Source organism: Myxocyprinus asiaticus, chromosome 17 (genome assembly GCF_019703515.2).
Source record: "Myxocyprinus asiaticus isolate MX2 ecotype Aquarium Trade chromosome 17, UBuf_Myxa_2, whole genome shotgun sequence".
In the NCBI taxonomy this organism is placed as follows: domain Eukaryota; kingdom Metazoa; phylum Chordata; class Actinopteri; order Cypriniformes; family Catostomidae; genus Myxocyprinus; species Myxocyprinus asiaticus.
The window spans coordinates 49,458,783-49,480,236 of record NC_059360.1 but is presented as its reverse complement, the minus strand read 5'-3'; the positions used below and the strand labels follow the sequence as shown (position 1 = coordinate 49,480,236).

The 21,454-nt window shown below is 40.1% G+C and overlaps 1 protein-coding gene across 5 annotated transcripts in view; it reads left to right on the top strand.

The window, feature by feature from the left end:
- LOC127455180 (kelch-like protein 28) overlaps positions 1 to 8,178 on the top strand; it is an 82,770-nt gene extending 74,592 nt beyond the window's left edge. For all 5 annotated transcript variants that reach the window (XM_051722849.1, XM_051722846.1, XM_051722845.1 and 2 more), the window contains 4 exons: positions 2,661 to 3,298; positions 3,505 to 3,948; positions 6,326 to 6,534; positions 6,850 to 8,178. In XM_051722849.1, the coding sequence (XP_051578809.1) occupies positions 2,661 to 3,298; positions 3,505 to 3,948; positions 6,326 to 6,534; positions 6,850 to 7,013 (1,455 nt within the window). In that variant the 3' untranslated portion in view covers positions 7,014 to 8,178. The remainder of the gene's footprint in view (positions 1 to 2,660; positions 3,299 to 3,504; positions 3,949 to 6,325; positions 6,535 to 6,849) is intronic.
- The last annotated feature ends 13,276 nt before the right edge of the window (positions 8,179 to 21,454 follow it).

The window sequence follows — 21,454 nt, the reverse complement described above, 5'->3', positions numbered from 1 at the left end:
TGAATGTCAGTAGTTATGGTAATCCGTTCATGTTGATATAGTGACTTCTCAACCTTATCAGTGATTTTTGTGTAATATACAGAGACCCATAGATAGTGCTTTGACACTTTAAAGCCCAAAGTAAACGCTTAGCGTCTCCGTACAGTCGAACGCTACCCTTTCAAAGTATACTTCGTTTGACTGTGCGCACTATTTATCTTTAGGAGTTTAGACTCAAAAAGATGTCTTTATATTCCTCTAGACTCGAGTTATACAAATGAATCCATCTTGACATGCACATCCACCGTTGTGGTTCCACCTTTGTCCTGTTTTTTAGTGCAGATTACATCATCATCTAGTGCCACTAATTAGTGCAAATAATTCTAGGTGCATGCACATATGGTCAGGAAAATAGAGCCATACGCTCAGTGCTCGAACCCTCCGTTTCCACCTGGTATTACGCTGTGTCTCGGGTGATCTAATCACATGTGGTCAGGTGAGACACATCACTGTTTACACCTGGTCACTTAAATGCGTCTCCTGTGAACACTTGTGTTCGGATTTGAAGGGGAGGGTCTCTGTTCACTATGTCACTGTGTTACTGCATGATAATAAAGTGCAGTAAAGTCAATAAAGACAAAGAAAGCAAAACAAAAAAAAAACGATGTGGTGTTTCTCCCTGATGTGGTTGGTGGAAATATAATTAATATAAGCACAAACGCAGAATTATCCATTATTTTAGTGGATTACCTGTATTAAGGAGCTTCAGGTGTTTGTGCTTCTCATCTGTGTTGATAACAGACACACTAAAGAAGATCCGTGAAGCTCTCGTGATTGTGTATCTGATTTTTTTTTTTTATTGTTGTTTATTGGATTTTTCCCATTTTTCTCCCAATTTGGAATGCCCAATTCCCAATGCGCTCTAAGTCCTCGTGGTGGTGTAGTGACTCGCCTCAATCCGGGTGGCGGAGGACGAATCCCAGTTGCCTCCGCGTCTGCGACCGTCAACCCACGCATCTTATCACGTGGCTTGTTGAGCGCGTTACCACGGAAACGTAGCACGTGTGGAGGCTTCAGGTAACCCCATGTGATTCTACCCTCCCTAGCAACCGGGCCAATTTGGTTGCTTAGGAGACCTGTCTGGAGTCACTCAGCACACCCTGGGATTTGAACTAGCGAGCTAGCGAACTCCAGGGGTGGTAGCCAGCGTATTTTACCACTGAGCTACCCAGGCCCCCGTGTATCAGCTTTTTAACATTTTCCAATCAGATGGTTATTTCCTTTTAAAGCCGCTTGTAAACGGCAAAGTTTAAACTCTTGTTTCAGCGCAGCGGTTGATTGACAGGTGAGGGGTGGAGCTTCACTGCTGCGGGGACACATACAGGACGGTACACCTCAAATGCGATCTGGTCACATGCATTTTTGACCACATTTGTATGTGGCTTTTGTGATCCGATCACAAAACGTTTTAAATCCCGTTTAGACCTGTATTTATGGGTGACCACATGTGATCTGATCACCAGAAATGCATCTTAATACCAGGTGGAAAAGGGATCTAAGATGACAAAATTTGCATCACGCCCCTAGTGTTCTTGTCTAACTGAAGTATACTTTGGGCTCAAGTCACACACTTTTAATGTCTAAATGTCACTGGATTTGATAACAAAATATCAAGGCAAGTGTCATTTATTTAAAAAAAACAAAAATAACTTTAGGTTTGAAATGCTAAAACAATAGATGTAGTGTTGAAAATGAAGACCCATTGGGCTTCATTCATGAAACATTCGTAAATATGTGAGTAAATTCAGAGTAATTTGCATGTAAAATGGACCTTCACGAAAACTCTCCGCAGGATTAACAAACGCTTCATACTCCCCAGATTTGTTCGTAAAACGTGTGTATGTTAGTAAATTCCAAACATTCGTAAAGAGGGGGCGTGTGCACGTTCTTTCACAATTATCCGAATCCACGCCCATGAAAACGCCATATAAGGAAGTCTCCGGACTCGCTGGTAAATGCTGTTAACATCGATGCAGAACAGTATTGAAATAGTTTTTATGAATAAAGTGCATTCACATCGTAAAGTTTTGATTCAGCAAACACAGTAGCGTCTCAGAGAAAGTGAGGAACTTACTGTCATCGCATGTTTTTGCTGTCATATGATGCTCTTTTATGAATCAAACCGTTCAAGATGTCAATAAAAATGGTTTGACGAACCACCATTAACCTTCTCTGGTTCAGTTTTGTTCCCCGTTGTATTGTGTACGCACCTGTCCACGATGTGTTTGTTTATGGGTTTAACAGCATTAGCGTTGACCATATGTTATCAACTGAACACGATTAATCAGCCTATAGTGAATTATGAAACCTATATTTTAGAGCTCATATCAAATGAAAAAACTGTCCAACCAATCACGTTAGTGGACATTAATTTTTTTGAGAAAATCAAACACAAACTGCATCTTCCCAAGACCTTTTCGCCTCATGCACTTCTGCTGGAGAAACGATATGAAACAGTGTCGGGAATAAACTATACTTTGAAGAAACAAATGCAAGCATCAAAGAAATGTTTTCAATTAATATATATATATATATATATAAAAACTCTAACCCATTTTGTTGTTTAATTAGTCTTACAGTTGTTGCTCAGACTGACAGTGTAGTTTGTGTGTCTTCATCAGGCGATTGTGGAGTACGCCTACACAGGAACAGTGTTCATCTCACAGGAAACGGTGGAGTCCCTCCTTCCTGCTGCCAATCTCCTGCAGGTCAAACTGGTTCTGAAGGAGTGCTGCAGCTTCCTGGAGAGTCAACTGGACGCGGGGAACTGCATCGGAATCTCACGCTTCGCCGAGACATACGGCTGTCACGATCTGTGTCTTGCGGCCACCAAATTCATCTGCCAGAACTTTGAGGAGGTGTGTCAGACGGAGGAGTTCTTTGAGCTGACGCGATCGGAGCTGGATGAGATCGTCTCTAATGACTGTCTGAACGTCCTGACGGAAGAGACAGTGTTTTATGCGCTGGAGTCGTGGATTAAATACGACCCGACGGAGCGGCAGCAGTACCTCGCGCAGCTCCTGCACTGCGTCCGTCTGCCATTGTTGAGTGTTAAGTTCCTCACACGACTCTACGAGGCCAATCACCTGATCCGTGACGATCATGCCTGTAAACATCTGCTCAACGAGGCGCTGAAATATCACTTCATGCCTGAACACCGGCTCTCTTACCAGATGGTTCTGTCCATGCGGCCACGCTGTGCTCCGAAAGTGCTGCTGGCGGTCGGAGGTAAAGCCGGACTCTTTGCCACACTGGAAAGGTAAAAACACTCCAGACAGACGATACTGTGTCATTCACACTTAATGTTGATAATTGATTGTTCTGTTCAGTTTTAAATTAATACACCATCCCAAAAATGAACGTTGTGTCATTTACTCTCCCTCAAACCCGTATGACTGCTGTTTCCATACACTGAAAGCGTAAATCTGTTCATATACTCATGTATATTGTGTTTGTGTGTGTCAGTATGGAGATGTATTTCCCTCAGACGGACTCTTGGATAGGTCTCGCTCCACTCACGGTTCCACGCTATGAGTTCGGCGTGGCGGTTGTGGAGCAGAAGGTGTATGTTGTGGGTGGAATCGCGACACACATGCGTCAGGGCATCAGTTACCGGCGTCACGAGAGCAGCGTTGAGCGATGGGACCCCGACAGCAACACATGGTCATCGGTGGAGCGTATGGCTGAATGCAGGAGTACTCTGGGTGTGGTGGTGCTGGCAGGTGAGCTGTATGCTCTCGGTGGGTACGATGGGCAGTATTACCTGCAGTCTGTGGAGAAATATGTGCCTAAAGTCAGAGAGTGGCAGCCGGTGGCACCCATGACCAAATCACGCAGCTGTTTCGCCACCGCCGTGCTGGACGGCATGATTTATGCCATTGGAGGATACGGCCCTGCACACATGAACAGGTACGACTGAACATATGTCAGCAATGCACGCTGGGAGCTGTCATAGTGATTACAAGGGTTTCAAATAGATTCTGCCCTTTGACGGACAGGTTTGACTCAACTATGCCATAGTTACTGCATTTTGGCTTGAAACTGGGGTGGATAGAAATATAGATTTCTCAATGCAACATGATCTTCATTTGAATGCTTTCAATATCGATTCTTAAAGCCCAAGATCGATCTTTTACTCTATGCATAACCCTCCATACAATCAGAGGAAATCACTTGCATTTGCAACCAAATTTCACAATGTGCGATATAAAAACGTATATATTTGTCAAATGGCTGGTGAATGTTTAGATTTCGCTCAGCAGTATTCGTGCAGTATAGTAGTGAAGTATTCAGCAGAGAGATCCTTTCACTGCGTGTTGAGAGTAAAAGTTGTTCCGTGTGTCCAAAGACGAGATCCACACAATCCATTTTTCAATGAATAATGTCTCTTTTAATACTCTTTCTGTTCTCTACAGTCAGTTGTTGATCAAAACCAACAAAAAAGGAACATTTAATTCTAATCATGCATCGCATGAGATAAAGCTGTTCGTGGCTCTCTCGGTAACATGCGCTCATTTACAGAAATGCCATCTTTCGGGGGCCTGGGTATTTCAGCGAGTATTGACGCTGACTAATACCCATAGAGTCGCGAGCTCGAATCCAGGGCGTGCTGAGTGACTCCAGCCAGGTCTCCTAAGCAACCAAATTGGCCCGGTTGCTAGGGAGGCTAGAGTCACATGGGGTAACCTCCTCGTGGTCGCTATAATGTGGTTCTCGCTCTCGGTGGGGCGTGTGGTGAGTTGTGTGTGGATGCCGCGGAGAATAGCGTGAATCCTCCACACGTGCTAGGTCTCCGTGGTAACGCGCTCAACAAGCCACGTGATAAGATGCACGGATTGATGGTCTCAGACTTGGAGGCAACTGAGATTCGTCCTCCGCCACCCGGATTGAGGCGAGTCACTACGCCACCACGAGGACTTAGAGCACATTGGGAATTGGGCATGCCAAATTGGGGAGAAAAAGAAATACCGTCTTTCTTAAAGAGACAGTACCGGCACATGTAAATACTTAAAAATAGTACAAAGTATGCAATTAATAAATAAACATGTAACAAAAAATAATATATGAAATATAATATCTTTATTGAATTTATTCATGGTTCCCTGGAATTTTGCAGTGCAGTTTTCCAGTCATGGAAATTGAAAAAAAAAAAACGAAATGTCCTGGAAAATATTTAAGTATAATAAAAGTGTTTGACTCTGTGGCTAAAATGGTTTTCCTTACATGTACAAAAACATGGTAATAATCGGGACACGGGATAGGTGTTAAATACAAAAGTTTGTATCGTTTTGTCACTGCCGGCGGCTGCATGTTGACTGTCATGAACGAAGCCCTGTCACCTACATTCTTTGCTTTGCTTTGATGGAATAGGTTAAGTATTGATGTAGTGAAAAATATGATTTTTTCTTTCTAACTTTGCTGTTGTGTTAACTACAAAAACATTTGAGTTGTAAACCTTAGACAACAGTTGACAGACAGACAACCTGAGGTGGTAGAATGGTGATGTGGCCTTTACACCTCAGGATGTGAATTTATTTTTAATAATAAATGAACAGTCTGAGTCCGCTTATACCACGATTACCACATGTAGGGCCCTATGATTTCTGTGATGTGGAAAACTTGGCCGGAATCACTGAATCCAGTCATAAAAATGGCTTTAGCTATAAAACATGGAAAGTCTCGGAATTTGACATATTTGGGACTAAAAAGAATATTTGAATGCAATACTGCGATTCAAATGAATACTGCGATATGTCCAAGTGTGATTATTAAACTGCAAAGCGCTTTGATTTAATCAAATAAATACAGTGCATTCAGAAAGTATTCAGACCCTTTGCTATGACACTTGAGATTTAGATCAGGTGCATCCCATTTCTCTGGATCATCTTTGAGATGTTTCTACACTTTGATTGGAGTTCACCTGTGGCAAATTCAATTGATTGGACATGACACACCTGTCTATATAAGGTCTCACAGCTGAAAATGCATATCGAGATGATGATGTTGTTGTTGTGTCTCTATGATCACATGGTCTCTCATGAGAGTTTGTTTCACTGCAATCATCCCAACACACACACATGAACACACACTCATGGATTCAAACTGTACTTTATTTCTCTCTTCATTCACACATTTCAGCAGTTTCTGTGTTATTTAATATGTGTAACATTGTTATAACACCTTTAGTCAAAGTTAATGATGAGATCAGTCAGTGTTGGATTAATAATATTTTGATGAGTGATGATGTGTTAAAGTGTTCATGACGTCGACTCTTGTGTTTAAACAGCGTGGAGCGGTACGATCCGAGCAAAGACTCATGGGAGATGGTGGCGGCCATGGCTGATAAACGGATCAACTTTGGCGTTGGCGTGATGCTCGGCTTTATATTTGTTGTGGGGGGGCACAATGGTGTTTCTCATTTATCCAGCATTGAGCGATACGACCCCCATCAAAACCAGTGGACAGCCTGTCGACCAATGAATGAACCCCGCACAGGTGAGAGCATGAAGAATATTCTATACTTTTACATGCTGATAAACATAAACTTGTGACTAGTAAGCAAGTCTATAGATTAATAAAGTATATTATTAGGTGAAAGCTCATTGTTGTAAATAAAGTGTTGCCATATTTAAAGGAGTTTTACTGTTTTTGTCGAGTTTTAAGACTTTAATTTTGGGTATGCCACTGAAACAGGAAATATTTAAAACACTTTCAGAGCTTAAAGGGTTAAGTGCTTTTATTAAAGGAGCTGAAGAGAAATAAGAAATGACATGTTGCCTGATGTGTGTGTGTGTGTGTGTGTGTGTGCAGGTGTGGGCTCTGCTGTGGTGGATAATTACCTGTATGTGGTCGGCGGTCACTCAGGCTCGTCGTATTTGAACACAGTTCAGCGTTACGAGCCGATCACAGACAGTTGGCACGACTCCAGCGGAATGATGTACTGTCGCTGTAACTTTGGCCTGACTGCCCTTTGACCCCGGCCGTACAGGTCAAATCATAGACTCTTATCATAGAGCAGGAAGAGAGAGACTACACTCATCCGCTGACGTTTTGCTCCACAGCGCCACACACTGACGCTCACTTGGAGGATTGATGACATGTGAGGATGATCGACCCCCACACGAGCACTTGTGATCATGTGATCAGTGCAAATGTGGAGAGACTTCCACAAACATCCAGAAGACGCAGAGCGGCGGGAAAACTGTTGCGCGTGTACACACGCCTCTGAGCACTTTCTCCACTTTACATTAAAAGGCTTCTATTGAGAGGTGTGTTTGTTTGTGTGTGTGTGTGTGTGTGTGTGTGTGTGTGTTTTCTTTATGAAACTCTCATACTGATTGGTGCTTATTGACTCTTCAGGATTCTGTTGTTTTAGTTTTTGAAACTTGATTTTCTGTCTGTGAGTTTGTGTTCAGATGAAATGCTCAAAGAAGCATCACGCAATAACATTCTTCAGCCCGTCAGAACCTGCATGAATGTCAAAATCAGTTGATTGAATTCATACAGACAGCTGTCAATCATCTCAGTGATTTACTCAAAGACATCTTTAACAAATGAAATGTGCTTTATTTTCAGTGTTTGGGATTCAAACATATTTCATAAGTGCCAAAACATTCCATCTCCAGTTAGGACACTTGGAACAGGGCGGCAGCATTTGTACACTTCTGTCCATTTCATTTCCTGAATTCTCTCATGACATTCCTTCATTTGATCCGGTTTCAGGCCCAAACTCATTTCACACTTGAACTGAACGAGACTGATGTGATTTCACATGAATATATTAATGCATCTGTTAATATTTGCATGAGATGAAAGTAAAGACAGAATTCTGCACTTACCAAACCATTTTATACTTTGTAAATACTAAAAGGCATTTAGACGATGCAATAATGACTTTTTTATTTGGTTTATTTTGGTCATCTAATTGCCAAGGTGTTTTTGAAATACTGCAACTGACTTGAATGGCACATAGTTTTCATAGTTTTAGTTTGTGGTTTTATGTTGCTCCTTGTTATTATTATTGACTTTCATTATTTTTGGATCTGAACTGCCTTTAGAAACATGATGTTTTGCATTGATGATGAGAAAATGAATTGGTCATGTGATTTATTAGTTTGTTATAAAGTAAAACCACTCAGATCTCCCTCTACAGGTGTGTTTATGATTATTTCACATTAAAATCACGATCAAACATCTGTTCAGTCTATTTAATGTAATTTACATAATAATGTCACCTGATTTAGCAGAATTAAGAGTAAATAAACTTAAATGTCAAAAATGGAAAAAAAAAAAAACTTAAGGAAAACTTTTTCAAAATGTACTTGGTTAACAATAACATCGAATGATTGTTTATTTTAAAGTCTGATTGATCTTTTTATTTTTTTAAGTTTTAAGATAATCAACACATCTGACTGTATTAACATGATCATGTAGAGTTTTTTTGTTAACTCTTCATTAAAGCTGCTGTAAACTATTTTTTTTTTTCATGGAAAGACATGCAAAACATTTTCCTACCCCCTGAAAGATATTACTGAAATAAGTGTCGTGAGATATCTCTGTGACAGCTCTAGACGTTGTAAACAGCAAACAAAAATGTGTCCGTAGACAATGATGCTTTCTGCCTGTCAATCATTTAGCATGTTCTCATAGTATTGTAGTTGCAGGGAATTATTGAGGCTTAATGCCATTTTTATGCCATGTTGTTCATAACAGTTGTCAGCTGAGGGCGCTATTTTGCTGTTTTTGACAACCGCTTCTGCTCCTGTCGGACTCAATGAAGCTCATTTGGTATCTTTAAAGGGCGGGGTTTAGGAAAGAGGGGGTGTGACTAATTCAACAGCTTGTGGATGTAGAACGGCTGAAATCACTTACAGCACCTTTAAGTTAATAACAGATGACTGTCATTTCCAATCGCAATTTTCACTGACAAACATAAAACAGAAAGGAAACTGAAATAACTGCAGCTCTAGATGAAGGAAATCTTATTTTGATTGATTTGGCTGATGAGAACTTGTGACATCGCGCTGGCGTGACTCATGATCGGCAGTCTTTTGTGAGAAACTTCAGTGATGTTCTCTGGAGGTTCTCCACATGTTTTCTCATTGATTAAAAGATTCAAATGGCCATTAATGAAAGGGATATTTGTGTTATTGCTCACCAAAGTGCTCATTTCATGAGGGAGTCTGAATGAATCTAATAGTCTAAAAACAGTCAATAATGTGTTTCTGTTGCTGTCTGAAGTTTTGTAATGTTGTCTGTCCACTTTTTCAGCCGTCTGGGTTCCGGAAGTATTTTCCCCATTTATTTCTTCCATAGACTTTTAATAAAATCCTTCATAAAAGAGTTGTGTGTCATGAATCAAACCAACCAGCTCTGAGGAGAATCATGACATCACAAACTTTATTTTGAGGCAAAAATGTATTTGAAAATCAGGCAAAAAGACAAAGGTACAAGACTGTGTTAGGGTGAAAGGAGACCGACTCGATTACGTCATTCGTCATGGGAGTGGGCGGTCGCTCTGAGGCACGTTTTGTGGGTTCCGTCTGCTGCGGTTCTCTGATTGGTGAATTTTTCTCTGTTGTACTACGGGAAATGTAGTTGTTTGCCATGAATTCTGTTATCAAACATGATTTTTAAATAATGAAGTTGAGATAACACAAGACGGATGGCTTTAATGGATGCATATACCATCGATGAACAACCTCGTAACTCACGGTAGATCTGTCTTTAAAGTTTTATAAGTTATCGTTGAAATTCAGTTAGTCAGTGGCATAAATGAATGTGATTTTTACTTCAGGAACCAGACTGTTTCGCTCTATAGAAACACCTTTAAAATGAGGATGTTGTATTTACAATGACATCATATAAAAAGTTATTTTTTAATTGCAAAATGACAAAATTAATAATATGTAACATTATAAAATTTCACTAGCAATTTGATCCCCAACACCAAAATATACTGTATCACTAAAAGTCCACTCAACATAGATAATTCTTGAAGAGAATACTCTCCATAGAGCTATATGGGAATAAAGTGCCCATGTGATTACATTGAAGTGCAAAACAACAAAAGCTGGAATCGTTTAAGACTTTGGGCTGTTTTATGTAGTAGCAACTATTTCCAAGGTGTTCTTTATTTGTCTGAAGATCTGATGTAGACTAGTGAGGAGAGCAGCAGTAACTCTGGTGGTTTATTCAGCAGGATCAGATTATCCATCTGCAGACCATCATAATGCATCCAGTATCCTTCAGTCTGAAAGGCAGCAGAATAATGATGCTCGTCCCTGTTGAAGAGTGTTGCGCCCTCTAGTAAATACCTACAACGACAGCAATAAGATTATGTGCCACACAGAATATATTGATCTCTATTTTCATGAGTGAGCAAAGTGCAGCGCTACAATCATATGCTACATCTTATCCAATTTTCATGAGAGCGCTAATTCCAAGTGTAATTTTCGTGCCAGCATAAGTGGGTATGGGTGGCAGTGTTTGCGCTATCTGTGAGTGTATTGTATGTTAATGAAGTGGTGCAAAGCACAGTTTTATATTTTCCTGAGAAATAGGTCATTGCGCTAAGAAGTTTCAAAAACACATCTTAGCTCAACACAAAGTCTAAATTCAGTTCCTGCATCTACAGTTAGGAGATTCCACCATCAAGTGATAATAAAGTTCAAATCCAAAGTCTGAAAATATAATGAAACGTCAAATTATGTCCATGAAGATTACTATTGCAGCCGTTTTATGAAAAAAAATGTATGAGATTTGTGTTAAACTATCTATAGGTCATGGTTTATTTACGGGCCAAGTACCGAAGGTGCTATTGCACCTATTGTATCCATTAGTATTATTATTGTTATTATTATTCCTCCCCAATGGGAGTCTATGGCAGCCCATAGAACCGTACATAGGAAAATGATCAAATTTGGTCCACTGTTAGGGGTAGTCAAGAAAAGCCCCCATACCAAATTTGAGGTCCCTAGGACATACTCTGTAGCGCCACCACCTTGTCAAAAATTCACTTTTCTTTTGTGCATATGTTTTTAACCATTTGTCCTAGAGACACAATTCTTTTTTCCGTCTGATTACACTCCTCTTGATGGACCCCTTACATTAAAACATAATGGTACATTCGCCCATTACAGTGGCCACCATCTTGGATTATGTAATTTGTTGTTTATTCACTTCTGCTCCTTCAAATTTTGCCTGATTTGCACAGAAATTTTTTTTTTCTCAAATTAATCTCCAGACCGAGCCTCACAGAATGAGTTATACAGAAGTTTGATATTTGATTTTGTTGAAAAGTTACGCAAACATATACAGGTGCATCTCAATAAATTAGAATGTTGTGGAAAAGTTCATTTATTTCAGTAATTCAACTCAAATTGTGAAACTCATGTATTAAATTCAATGCACACAGACTGAAGTAGTTTAAGTCTTTGGTTCTTTTAATTGTGATGATTTTGGCTCACATTTAACAAAAACCCACCAATTCACTATCTCAAAAAATTAGAATATGGTGACATACCAATCAGCTAATCAACTCAAAACACCTGCAAAGGTTTCCTGAGCCTTCAAAATGGTCTCTCAGTTTGGTTCACTAGGCTACACAATCATGGGGAAGACTGCTGATCTGACAGTTGTCCAGAAGACAATCATTGACACCCTTCACAAGGAGGGTAAGCCACAAACATTCATTGCCAAAGAAGCTGGCTGTTCACAGAGTGCTGTATCCAAGCATGTTAACAGAAAGTTGAGTGGAAGGAAAAAGTGTGGAAGAAAAAGATGCACAACCAACCGAGAGAACCGCAGCCTTATGATTGTCAAGCAAAATCGATTCAAGAATTTGGGTGAACTTCACAAGGAATGGACTGAGGCTGGGGTCAAGGCATCAAGAGCCACCACACACAGACGTGTCAAGGAATTTGGCTACAGTTGTTGTATTCCTCTTGTTAAGCCACTTCTGAACCACAGACAATGTCAGAGGCGTCTTACCTGGGCTAAGGAGAAGAAGAACTGGACTGTTGCCCAGTGGTCCAAAGTCCTCTTTTCAGATGAGAGCAAGTTTTGTATTTCATTTGGAAACCAAGGTCCTAGAGTCTGGAGGAAGGGTGGAGAAGCTCATAGCCCAAGTTGCTTGAAGTCCAGTGTTAAGTTTCCACAGTCTGTGATGATTTGGGGTGCAATGTCATCTGCTGGTGTTGGTCCATTGTATTTTTTGAAAACCAAAGTCACTGCACCCGTTTACCAAGACATTTTGGAGCACTTCATGCTTCCTTCTGCTGACCAGCTTTTTAAAGATGCTGATTTCATTTTCCAGCAGGATTTGGCACCTGCCCACACTGCCAAAAGCACCAAAAGTTGGTTAAATGACCATGGTGTTGGTGTGCTTGACTGGCCAGCAAACTCACCAGAACTGAACCCCATAGAGAATCTATGTGGTATTGTCAAGAGGAAAATGAGAAACAAGAGACCAAAAAATGCAGATGAGCTGAAGGCCACTGTCAAAGAAACCTGGGCTTCCATACCACCTCAGCAGTGCCACAAACTGATCACCTCCATGCCACGCCGAATTGAGGCAGTAATTAAAGCAAAAGGAGCCCCTACCAAGTATTGAGTACATATACAGTAAATGAACATACTTTCCAGAAGGCCAACAATTCACTAAAAATGTTTTTTTTATTGGTCTTATGATGTATTCTAATTTGTTGAGATAGTGAATTGGTGGGTTTTTGTTAAATGTGAGCCAAAATCATCACAATTAAAAGAACCAAAGACTTAAACTACTTCAGTCTGTGTGCATTGAATTTATTTAATACACGAGTTTCACAATTTGAGTTGAATTACTGAAATAAATGAACTTTTCCACGACATTCTAATTTATTGAGATGCACCTGTAGTTAACGAGGTGGCTGTGAAAATGGATTTGAGGTTGTATCTCGGCAATGCTGTGTCCTATTGAAAGGAAACTTGGTATGCCTCATGAGGACCATGGTCTGAGGGCACATGCAGAGTTTTGTGACAGCGCCACCTATAGGTCAATTGTGAAAATTTCTTTTTTTTTTTGCCCGTAACTTTTGAACCCTATGTCCTAAAATCATGAGGTTGGTGCCTGTGGATTTTCCCATATTGGCCATACTGCCTCTCCACCATACTGAAATTTATTTAAAAAAAAAACTATATATCTTTTAAATACATTGTCAGATTTCAAAGACAATTTGTATGCATCAATGAGATTATGTCCTGATGATACTTAAGCAGTTTGGAGATAGTGCCACCTATAGTTTGAAAGATAACCTACACTTGTGTGCTGACTCTAACCTCAGGAAGTCTCTTTGCCACTCAGAAGACATATCAGCTGAGTGGCTCAAGGTGTTAAAGTACAAGTTTATTGTTTCAACGGTCATGGGTTTGAATCCCCACAAGTCATTCTGCAAAATGTTCTGGTGGTTTTTGTATTGTGGTTATTGAATAGTTGCTGGGCTTTTCCACAATCAAATTCTGAATTTTATCTCTTTTGAAAAGTTACATAAATACAATGTTGATCATAGTGACTCTTTTTCTTGGCTATTTTTAAAAAAAACCTTCTTACCATAGTAGGTTCCTTTTGGTAGCTTATTAGTTTAACAGCTGAGTGAGTCAGTGGTTAAATCCATGAACAGTTAAGTGGAAGATTCCTGGTTTGATCCCCACCTCAACAAGGCATGCATTAGAAATGTGTGAAGTTTTGGAGATTTTTGTGTTGTCCTTACTGAATGGAGGCTGGGCTTTTCCCCAGTCAAATGTTGATTTGCATCTTTGTTGAAAAGTTGCATGAATATAAAGTTGATCATGGTAAACCTGTGCTCAGCTGTGATTCCTCTCAGCTTGGTATGTCCCTATGTTGACTAGCAATGTTGTGGCTGTGTGGTGCAATGGATAACACATTAAACTATGGAACAGAAAGTTGTGGGTTCAAATCTGTCTGGGGCAATGTGATCTGTGCTTGCTCTGTGAGAGTGTTGTATAGTGGTTGCCATATATTTTTCTATTCACATAATTATATTTATGATCTAATTTGTATTGGTATTTTTCCACCAGTTGTCGTGGAATGATTTTTAAGTCACTGCTAAAGGGACCGGTGAAAGAAGTTGGACAGAGTAAAATGTTTGGATTTGGTTTGATTTTTTCGACCACTTCATTATTTTGAATATATTTTCGTTTTGTTTGAAGTGTAATTGGAAATTAGCAATATTTTTGGACCTCATCTACACACGTAACTGCTCCACTGATCATGCTCTTGTTACTCCACTGCACACTTCTGATCACTTCTTCCTTAGTTTCAACCTTAACTTGCCTCCTGGCGCAACACACACTCCTCCTCAGGTCTCTTTTTGGCGTAACCTATGCTTACTCTCGCCCTCCCGTCTCTCCTCTATGGTGTCATCCTCACTTCCTCCCTCTACCCAGTTCTCCTCAATTGATGCAACTTATTCTACAAACTCTCTATGCTCCACTTTAACATCTTGTCTAAATAACATTTGTCCCCTCTCATCCAGGCCAACCCACGCTACACCTTCCACCCCCTGGCTATCCGATGTTCTCCGTGACCATCGCTCTAAACTCAGAGCAGCAGAGAGGAAATGGCGCAAATCGAAAGATCTTGCTGACCTAATTATGTATCAGTCACTCCTCTCTTCCTTCCCTGCTAACGTCTCCACTGCAAAAATATCATACTATCACAACAAAATTAATAATTCTTCTGATAATCGCACACTTTACAAAACTTTTTCCTCTCTCTCTCTCCCGCATCTCTAACTGCTGATGACTTTGCCACATTCTTCATAGATAAAATAACAACCATCAGCGGTCAGTTCTCCACACCACAAACCCACGAACACACACTAACATCGCACACACTCACTCTTCCTTCTCTCCCCTCTCGGAAGCGTAAGTCTCCAAACTTCTCCTTTCCAGCCATCCTACTACCTGCCCACTTGATCCTATCCCCTCCCACCTCCTTCAAGCCATTTCTTCTTCAATCTTACCTGCACTCACTCATATCATTAATACATCTCTAATCACTGGTACCTTTCCCACCACATTTAAGCATGCTCGAGTAACCCCACTGCTTAAGAAACCCACCCTAAACCCAGCACAGCAGAAATCTTGGAGTTGTGTTTGACGATCAGTTGTACTTCACAGACCACATCGCAAGGACTGCCCGATCGTGCAGATTTGCCTTGTACAACGTTAGGAAGATCAGGCCCTTCCTATCAGAGCATGCTACGCAACTCCTCGTTCAAGCTCTTGTTCTATCCAGGCTAGACTATTGCAATGTTCTTCTGGCAGGCCTTCCAGCATGTACTGTCAAACCTCTGCAATGATCCAGAATGCGGCAGCGAGAGTGATCTTCAACGAGCCCAAAAGAGCACATGTCACACCTCTCTTCATCAAACTGCACTGGCTGCCAATAGTTGCTCGCGTTAAGTTCGAGGCATTGATGCTTGTATACAGAACAACCAATAGCTCCGCACCCCACTATCTAAACTCACTACTTCAGACTTATGTGCCCTCCAGAAGCCTGCGTTCTGCAGGTGAATGGTGCCTCGTGGTGCCATCTCATAATGGCACAAAATCACTGTCCCGGACCTTTACCTTGACTGTTCCTCACTGGTGGAATGACCACCCGAGGGGCTGTGTCTTTAGCCTCACTCAAAAAACAGCTAAAGACACATCTTTTTTGTGAACACCTAATGCACTACCTTCATGTTCTTTATATAAAAAACTAAATATAAAATAAATTCCTTGCTATGTATACTGCTCTAAGCTATGTAAGACTTATATTACAGCACTTATTATATTGTTGCCCCTTTTGTTGGATGAATCGCTTCTATTGTTCTCCCATTTGTAAGACACTTTGGATAAAAGCATCAGGTTAATATAAATGTAAATAAATGCAAATGTAAAATTTTTCATGTTTCAATAAATTAATTTTAAATAAAATTCGACCAGTAGAAGTGAAGTGCGTTCTGATACAATCACTGTTAATACTAGCCACGATTTGTGTGTCAATAGAGGAAAATGATTAATAACACTTACGTTCTCTTTAATTTAATGGAGCGTAAATCCAAATTCTAATGAGAATCACACTTTCCATGCGTATAAAAGGAGCGTGTCACTGTCATAGAAATATGCCTGACATTCAACAAGGATGCAGTTAATGCACAAAAGAACGTAAGTCCATATTTCTATTCTTTTAATTCATTGCATACAGTCCATTTACACTACCGACTTCTTATGAATGTGCTGTCTTTGTTACAGGAAATGGACTATAAAATAGGACGCAGATGGTAAAGTAACAGGAGAAGAACCACAGAATTCAATTGCACTTGACCCAGCCCATTAGCGCTTTGTGCGTACAATTTCGCCTAGACATAGTGCATGCTTGCATACCACAACTTCATGGCCATGCCCACTATATTTTTATTCTGGTCCTGAAGAACTATAAAAATACAGCTGTCCAGGAATATCATTATTATTATTACCATTGTTCCAACAGCTCTAGATGATACAGTACATACAGAAGATCCTCAGACTGCCACATCTGCATGTTCAGGATGGGGACCATGACGGAAAACTCTCTCAAACTGTTACATCTAAAACACACAAACAACATTATACTGCTGCTTAATATAGAGGATGTGCCACTTAAATAAAACATAAAGAATCAGTTATCAATTTATCAACCCTTAGAGACTCAGCGTGACTGAATTGCAACATTTAAACTATACATATTTTTATTCAAAAAATGTATAGGAATATTCCTGGTTCAATACAAGATAAGCTCAATCGACAGCATTTGTGTTAATGTTGATTACCATTATTTTGACTCATCCCTCCTTTCTTTAAAAAAAGCACAAATCTGTGTTCCAGTGAGACACTTACAATGGAAGTTAATGGGGGCAATGTAGAATGTGAATGAAAGTGTGTTCATATTAGCACTAAGTGCCATTGTTTATTTTTGTTTGTTTTCAAGCTATGTACTGTATAATTTGCTGATGTGTTTTGTATTATGTTCATTTACAAATATAGTTCCCACGGCGTGTCTAAGGTGTGACTAATGCGTGGATACATCAGAGGGATAAGACTTGCCCAAGCAGTAAACGCCCGTTTCAAAGAACCGACCTGTGTCCGTGTTGTTGTGAAGAGAAATCACCTGCTCAACACGGGTAGGAGAGACAACGAGACCGCAGCAGGTGATGACCTGACAGAGATCCAGCATATCAAATAAACAAAGCTCATAACTCAATGTCGGTAGAGTGATCGCAAGCAACTGTGATTAGGCACCTTTCAAGCCAAAGCCAGAAAGTGCTCTACCACAATCATCAAGTTCAGGTGGTGAAAGAAATGGTTCAACTTGAAAGTTGCAACTAAGGACTCAAGTCTATTAACTTTGCATACTGTGCTTAGCCCACATATATGGGGATAAATCTAATGTGCTGGTGTCTGATTGTTACATGTCTCAAAGTTTAAAGGGTAACTCCACGTAAGTGAAAACCTTTCTTATGCAAAGGATAAGTGATTTAATGCATTTTTGGGATATTCCCTCTGCAATTAAAGTTTATATACTGCATTATACATTTGTGCCAAATAATTTACAATCGTCTTGTTTTCTTGTTTTGAAATTGAAGTCATTTTGAAATTTAGATAAGTTTATCTAGATGCAGTATTGATGTCTGTATTTAGAAAATTCAGGTTTCCCACATAGTCCTCACAGTTGTCAAGGAATTCATAGAGTTATTAGCAACCTTCCTGACTGTTCACATCAGGCCTACTGTAGCTTACACTTACACATAGCCTAACAAAATCCAATTTAAGCTCAGGTAAGGTAAGGGTTAGGGTTAACCCTAACCTTAACCTATCCTAACCTAACCCACCTACGTTCTGTAGCCATTCAAGTTATCACAAGATGCCTGACACAAACACTGAGACCCGCCGTAAGAATGCCAAATCACCAGCTCAACCTGAAGTTACAGACACCGAACCTGCAGAAGAGGTGGAAAGGCTGCAAAGAAGCGAAAGAACACAAACCTTTACTGAAAAGGGAAAAGAACTTCAAGAAGTAAGGTTGAAGGGTGTACAACGTCGATACAGAATCATCGATGAGAAATGGAGGTATTATGCAAGAATAAGCAAGGAGATATTGTCTGATGAAGCCTCCCATGACGAATTGAGTGAGCTGATTGAGAACATAGAAAGCACCCGTTCTGAGGTAAAGGTAATTTACGAAGTTACGTCGAGTGCAAACTCCTGAACCAGACCTGCGACGCAGGGTCGACATGTGCATATCGCTTTCAGGATTCATTATTCCAGGGCCTGGGTAGCTCAGTGGTAAAATACGCTATCTACCACCCCTGGAGTTCGCTAGTTTGAATCCCAGGGCGTGCTGAGTGACTCCAGCCAGGTCTCCTAAGCAACCAAATTGGCCCGGTTGCTAGGGAGGGTAGATTCACATGGGGTAACCTCCTCGTGGTCGCTATAATGTGGTTTGTTCTTGGTGGGGCGCATGGTGAATTGAGCGCGGATGCCGCGGTGGATGGCGTGAAGCCTCCACACGCGCTATGTCTCCGTGGCAACGCGCTCAACAAGCCACGTGATAAGATGTGCGGGTTGACTGTCTCAGACACGGAGGCAACTGGGATTCGTCCTCTGCCACCCGGACTGAGGTGAATCACTATGCAACCATGAGGACTTAGGGCGAATTGGGCATTCCAAATTGGGAGAAAAAGGGGAAAAATCCCCCCCCCCCCCCAAAAAAAGGATTCATTATTCCAAAGGCACAAAGGCAACTTGAAGGGAATACAACAGATGAAGAGGAAGAACCTTGGCCTGATGGTGGATCGATCCAAGACTCAACAGGCTTTTTATCAAGACCAACTTCTCGTTGATCAAAATGTGGTTCAACCTACCCTAGCATCCATCAGTCAAAAGAAATAAGGCAGCGACTGAAGCTGTTACATCCCAGGAAGTTTTGGCAGTGTTGAATGAATGAGAAAAGGAAGCGACAGAACTTCAAAGGCTAGAGGCTGAAAGTAAAAATGGTTGGCACAATTAGAATCTGAGAACCTGGCTAGACAACAAGTAATGCAAGACAAGCGCAGAAGGCTTGAACGCTTAAAAGAAATGAAGAAGTTGAATGCTGCAAGAGTTAGAGTAAAGGTCTATGATCAAGTCGAAAGAAATTTTGAAGCAATTGATTTGCTGCATAATGTTGAACCAGTAAGAGAACTTCAAGTTCCTAACCTCACAATCCCTCCTTTCATTCTTCAATTCCTGCCAGTCATGACCCAAGCCATCCAAGCCTCAAGTTCCCCATTCGTTCCTCAATCTCAACAAGTTACATGTCAAACTCCTAATCCCCGAACTCTGCAATGGGCATCTCAAGCTCCACCAACTTCAATGCTCATGCCTCTAGTGTAAAACAGCTCTGATTTGGTCAATGTGCTAGCAGAAGCTGTAAGTGCCAATCGTCTTCCAACGCCAGAGCCTGCATTATTCACCGGAGATCCTTTGAAATTCAAAGACTGGTGACTATCTTTTGAAACATTAATAGACAGGAAAAACATTCCAAATAACAAACATTTTTATTACCTTATAAAGTACTTAGGTGGCGCTGCAATGAAAGCCATCGAATGCTTCTGCCTACTAGGCTGTCACGGTTGGGAGGTGGGGGAGGATAAAGGACCCAAAAGCAGAGATGACAAATACATAGTATTTATTGACAGAGAATGTGAAGTAACTGAATGGCACTCCCGGCGCCGGCTGCTGACGGCTGATCCAACAAGCCAAACTAGTAATAATTAGTGTGTTCGTGAGACAACTGTGTGCGTTGTGGTAGTCTGGAGCAATCCGAAGAGAGTCTGTTGAAGCTGGTGTGGTGCGAAGCGAAGCCCAGACGAATCTCCCGAGATGCAGGCAGATACCGAGGAATCCTCCTCCACAGTACTGGGCACCAACTGGTGAGAGCGACCGCAAGCAGGCAGATAACCGCACCTCTATAGACAGGCAACCAAAAGATACATGAGCACGCTCCAACTACACAAGAGAGAAACATTACAGCAAACAGCGAACAGTAACAGCGAACAATAAACTGGCAAAGAAAGAGGGGAAAAACAAGGAATATGTAGAGCGCAATCAGAGGGAAGCAGGTGGAAGTGGGCATGTAATTCATCACCATGATCAGCGTCCTTTTTTTTTGTTTTTTTTATGTTGTGTTTTTTTTTTTTATTATTTATTTATTTTTTGACGGAAACCATGGTTTTACTATAGTAAAATTGTAGTAACCATGACTGTTTTATGCTAACCATTTTTTGTTTTGTTTTGATGTTATTGTTTTTTTATTTATTTATTTTTGACGGAAACCATGGTTTTACTATAGTAAAATTTTAGTAACCATGACTGTTTTATGCTAACCGTTTTTTTTTTTTGAAGTTTTTTTTATTATTTATTTATTTTCTGATAGAAACCATGGTTTTACTATAGTAAAATTGTAGTAACCATGACAGTTTTATGCTAACCATTTTTTTTGTTTTGATGTTGTTTTTTTATTATTTATATATTTTCTGATAGAAACCATGGTTTTACTATAGTAAAATGGTAGTAACCACGACTGTTTTACACTAACCATTTTTTTGTTTTGTTTTTATGTTTTTTTTAATTATATATATATATATATATATATATATATATATATATATATATATATATATATATATATATATATATATTTATTTTTTTAATGGAAATCATGGTTTTACTCTAGTAAAATTTTAGTAACTATGAAAAGTATGCTTTATCCATAGTTGCCATGGTTAATCTCGTGATAACTATAGTCAAATCAAAATAACAACAAAATTATTATTTTTATTTTCCTGTATTAGTACTATGGTTTAACTACGAATATCAAGGTTAAAACGTGGTTAGTTTAGTAAAATCATGGTAATTTTATTGCGAGGGAACGCAAAACAGAAAATAACATTCCCGCCCTTTCCTCTGAGGGGCTCCATGCTACTATAATTTGGCCTGCCAGTTTGATTTTACTGTCTTCGACTACCGGATCGAATGTGACTGTAAATGAGGGAAGTTTAGAATTCATTTTTGACGTAATATCTAAGCTTTGACTTTTAAGACGGTTTCTGATTGACAACCGCAGTGTCATTAATTCTGTTTGATTGGTTATTTTGCAATTACCGAAATCTTTACCATGGTAAATATATTTTAATTGTTGCACTTTAACAAAGCTGATGAATGCAGCTCGTACAGTTGACGTCCGTTTGAATAAAATCATCGTGTTTTGTCGGTTAAATCCGAACGGCTTCGGAAACGTCATTAGACTTCAGTGTTTTACGACATCCGGGAACTTGTCGGCGTCCTTGGA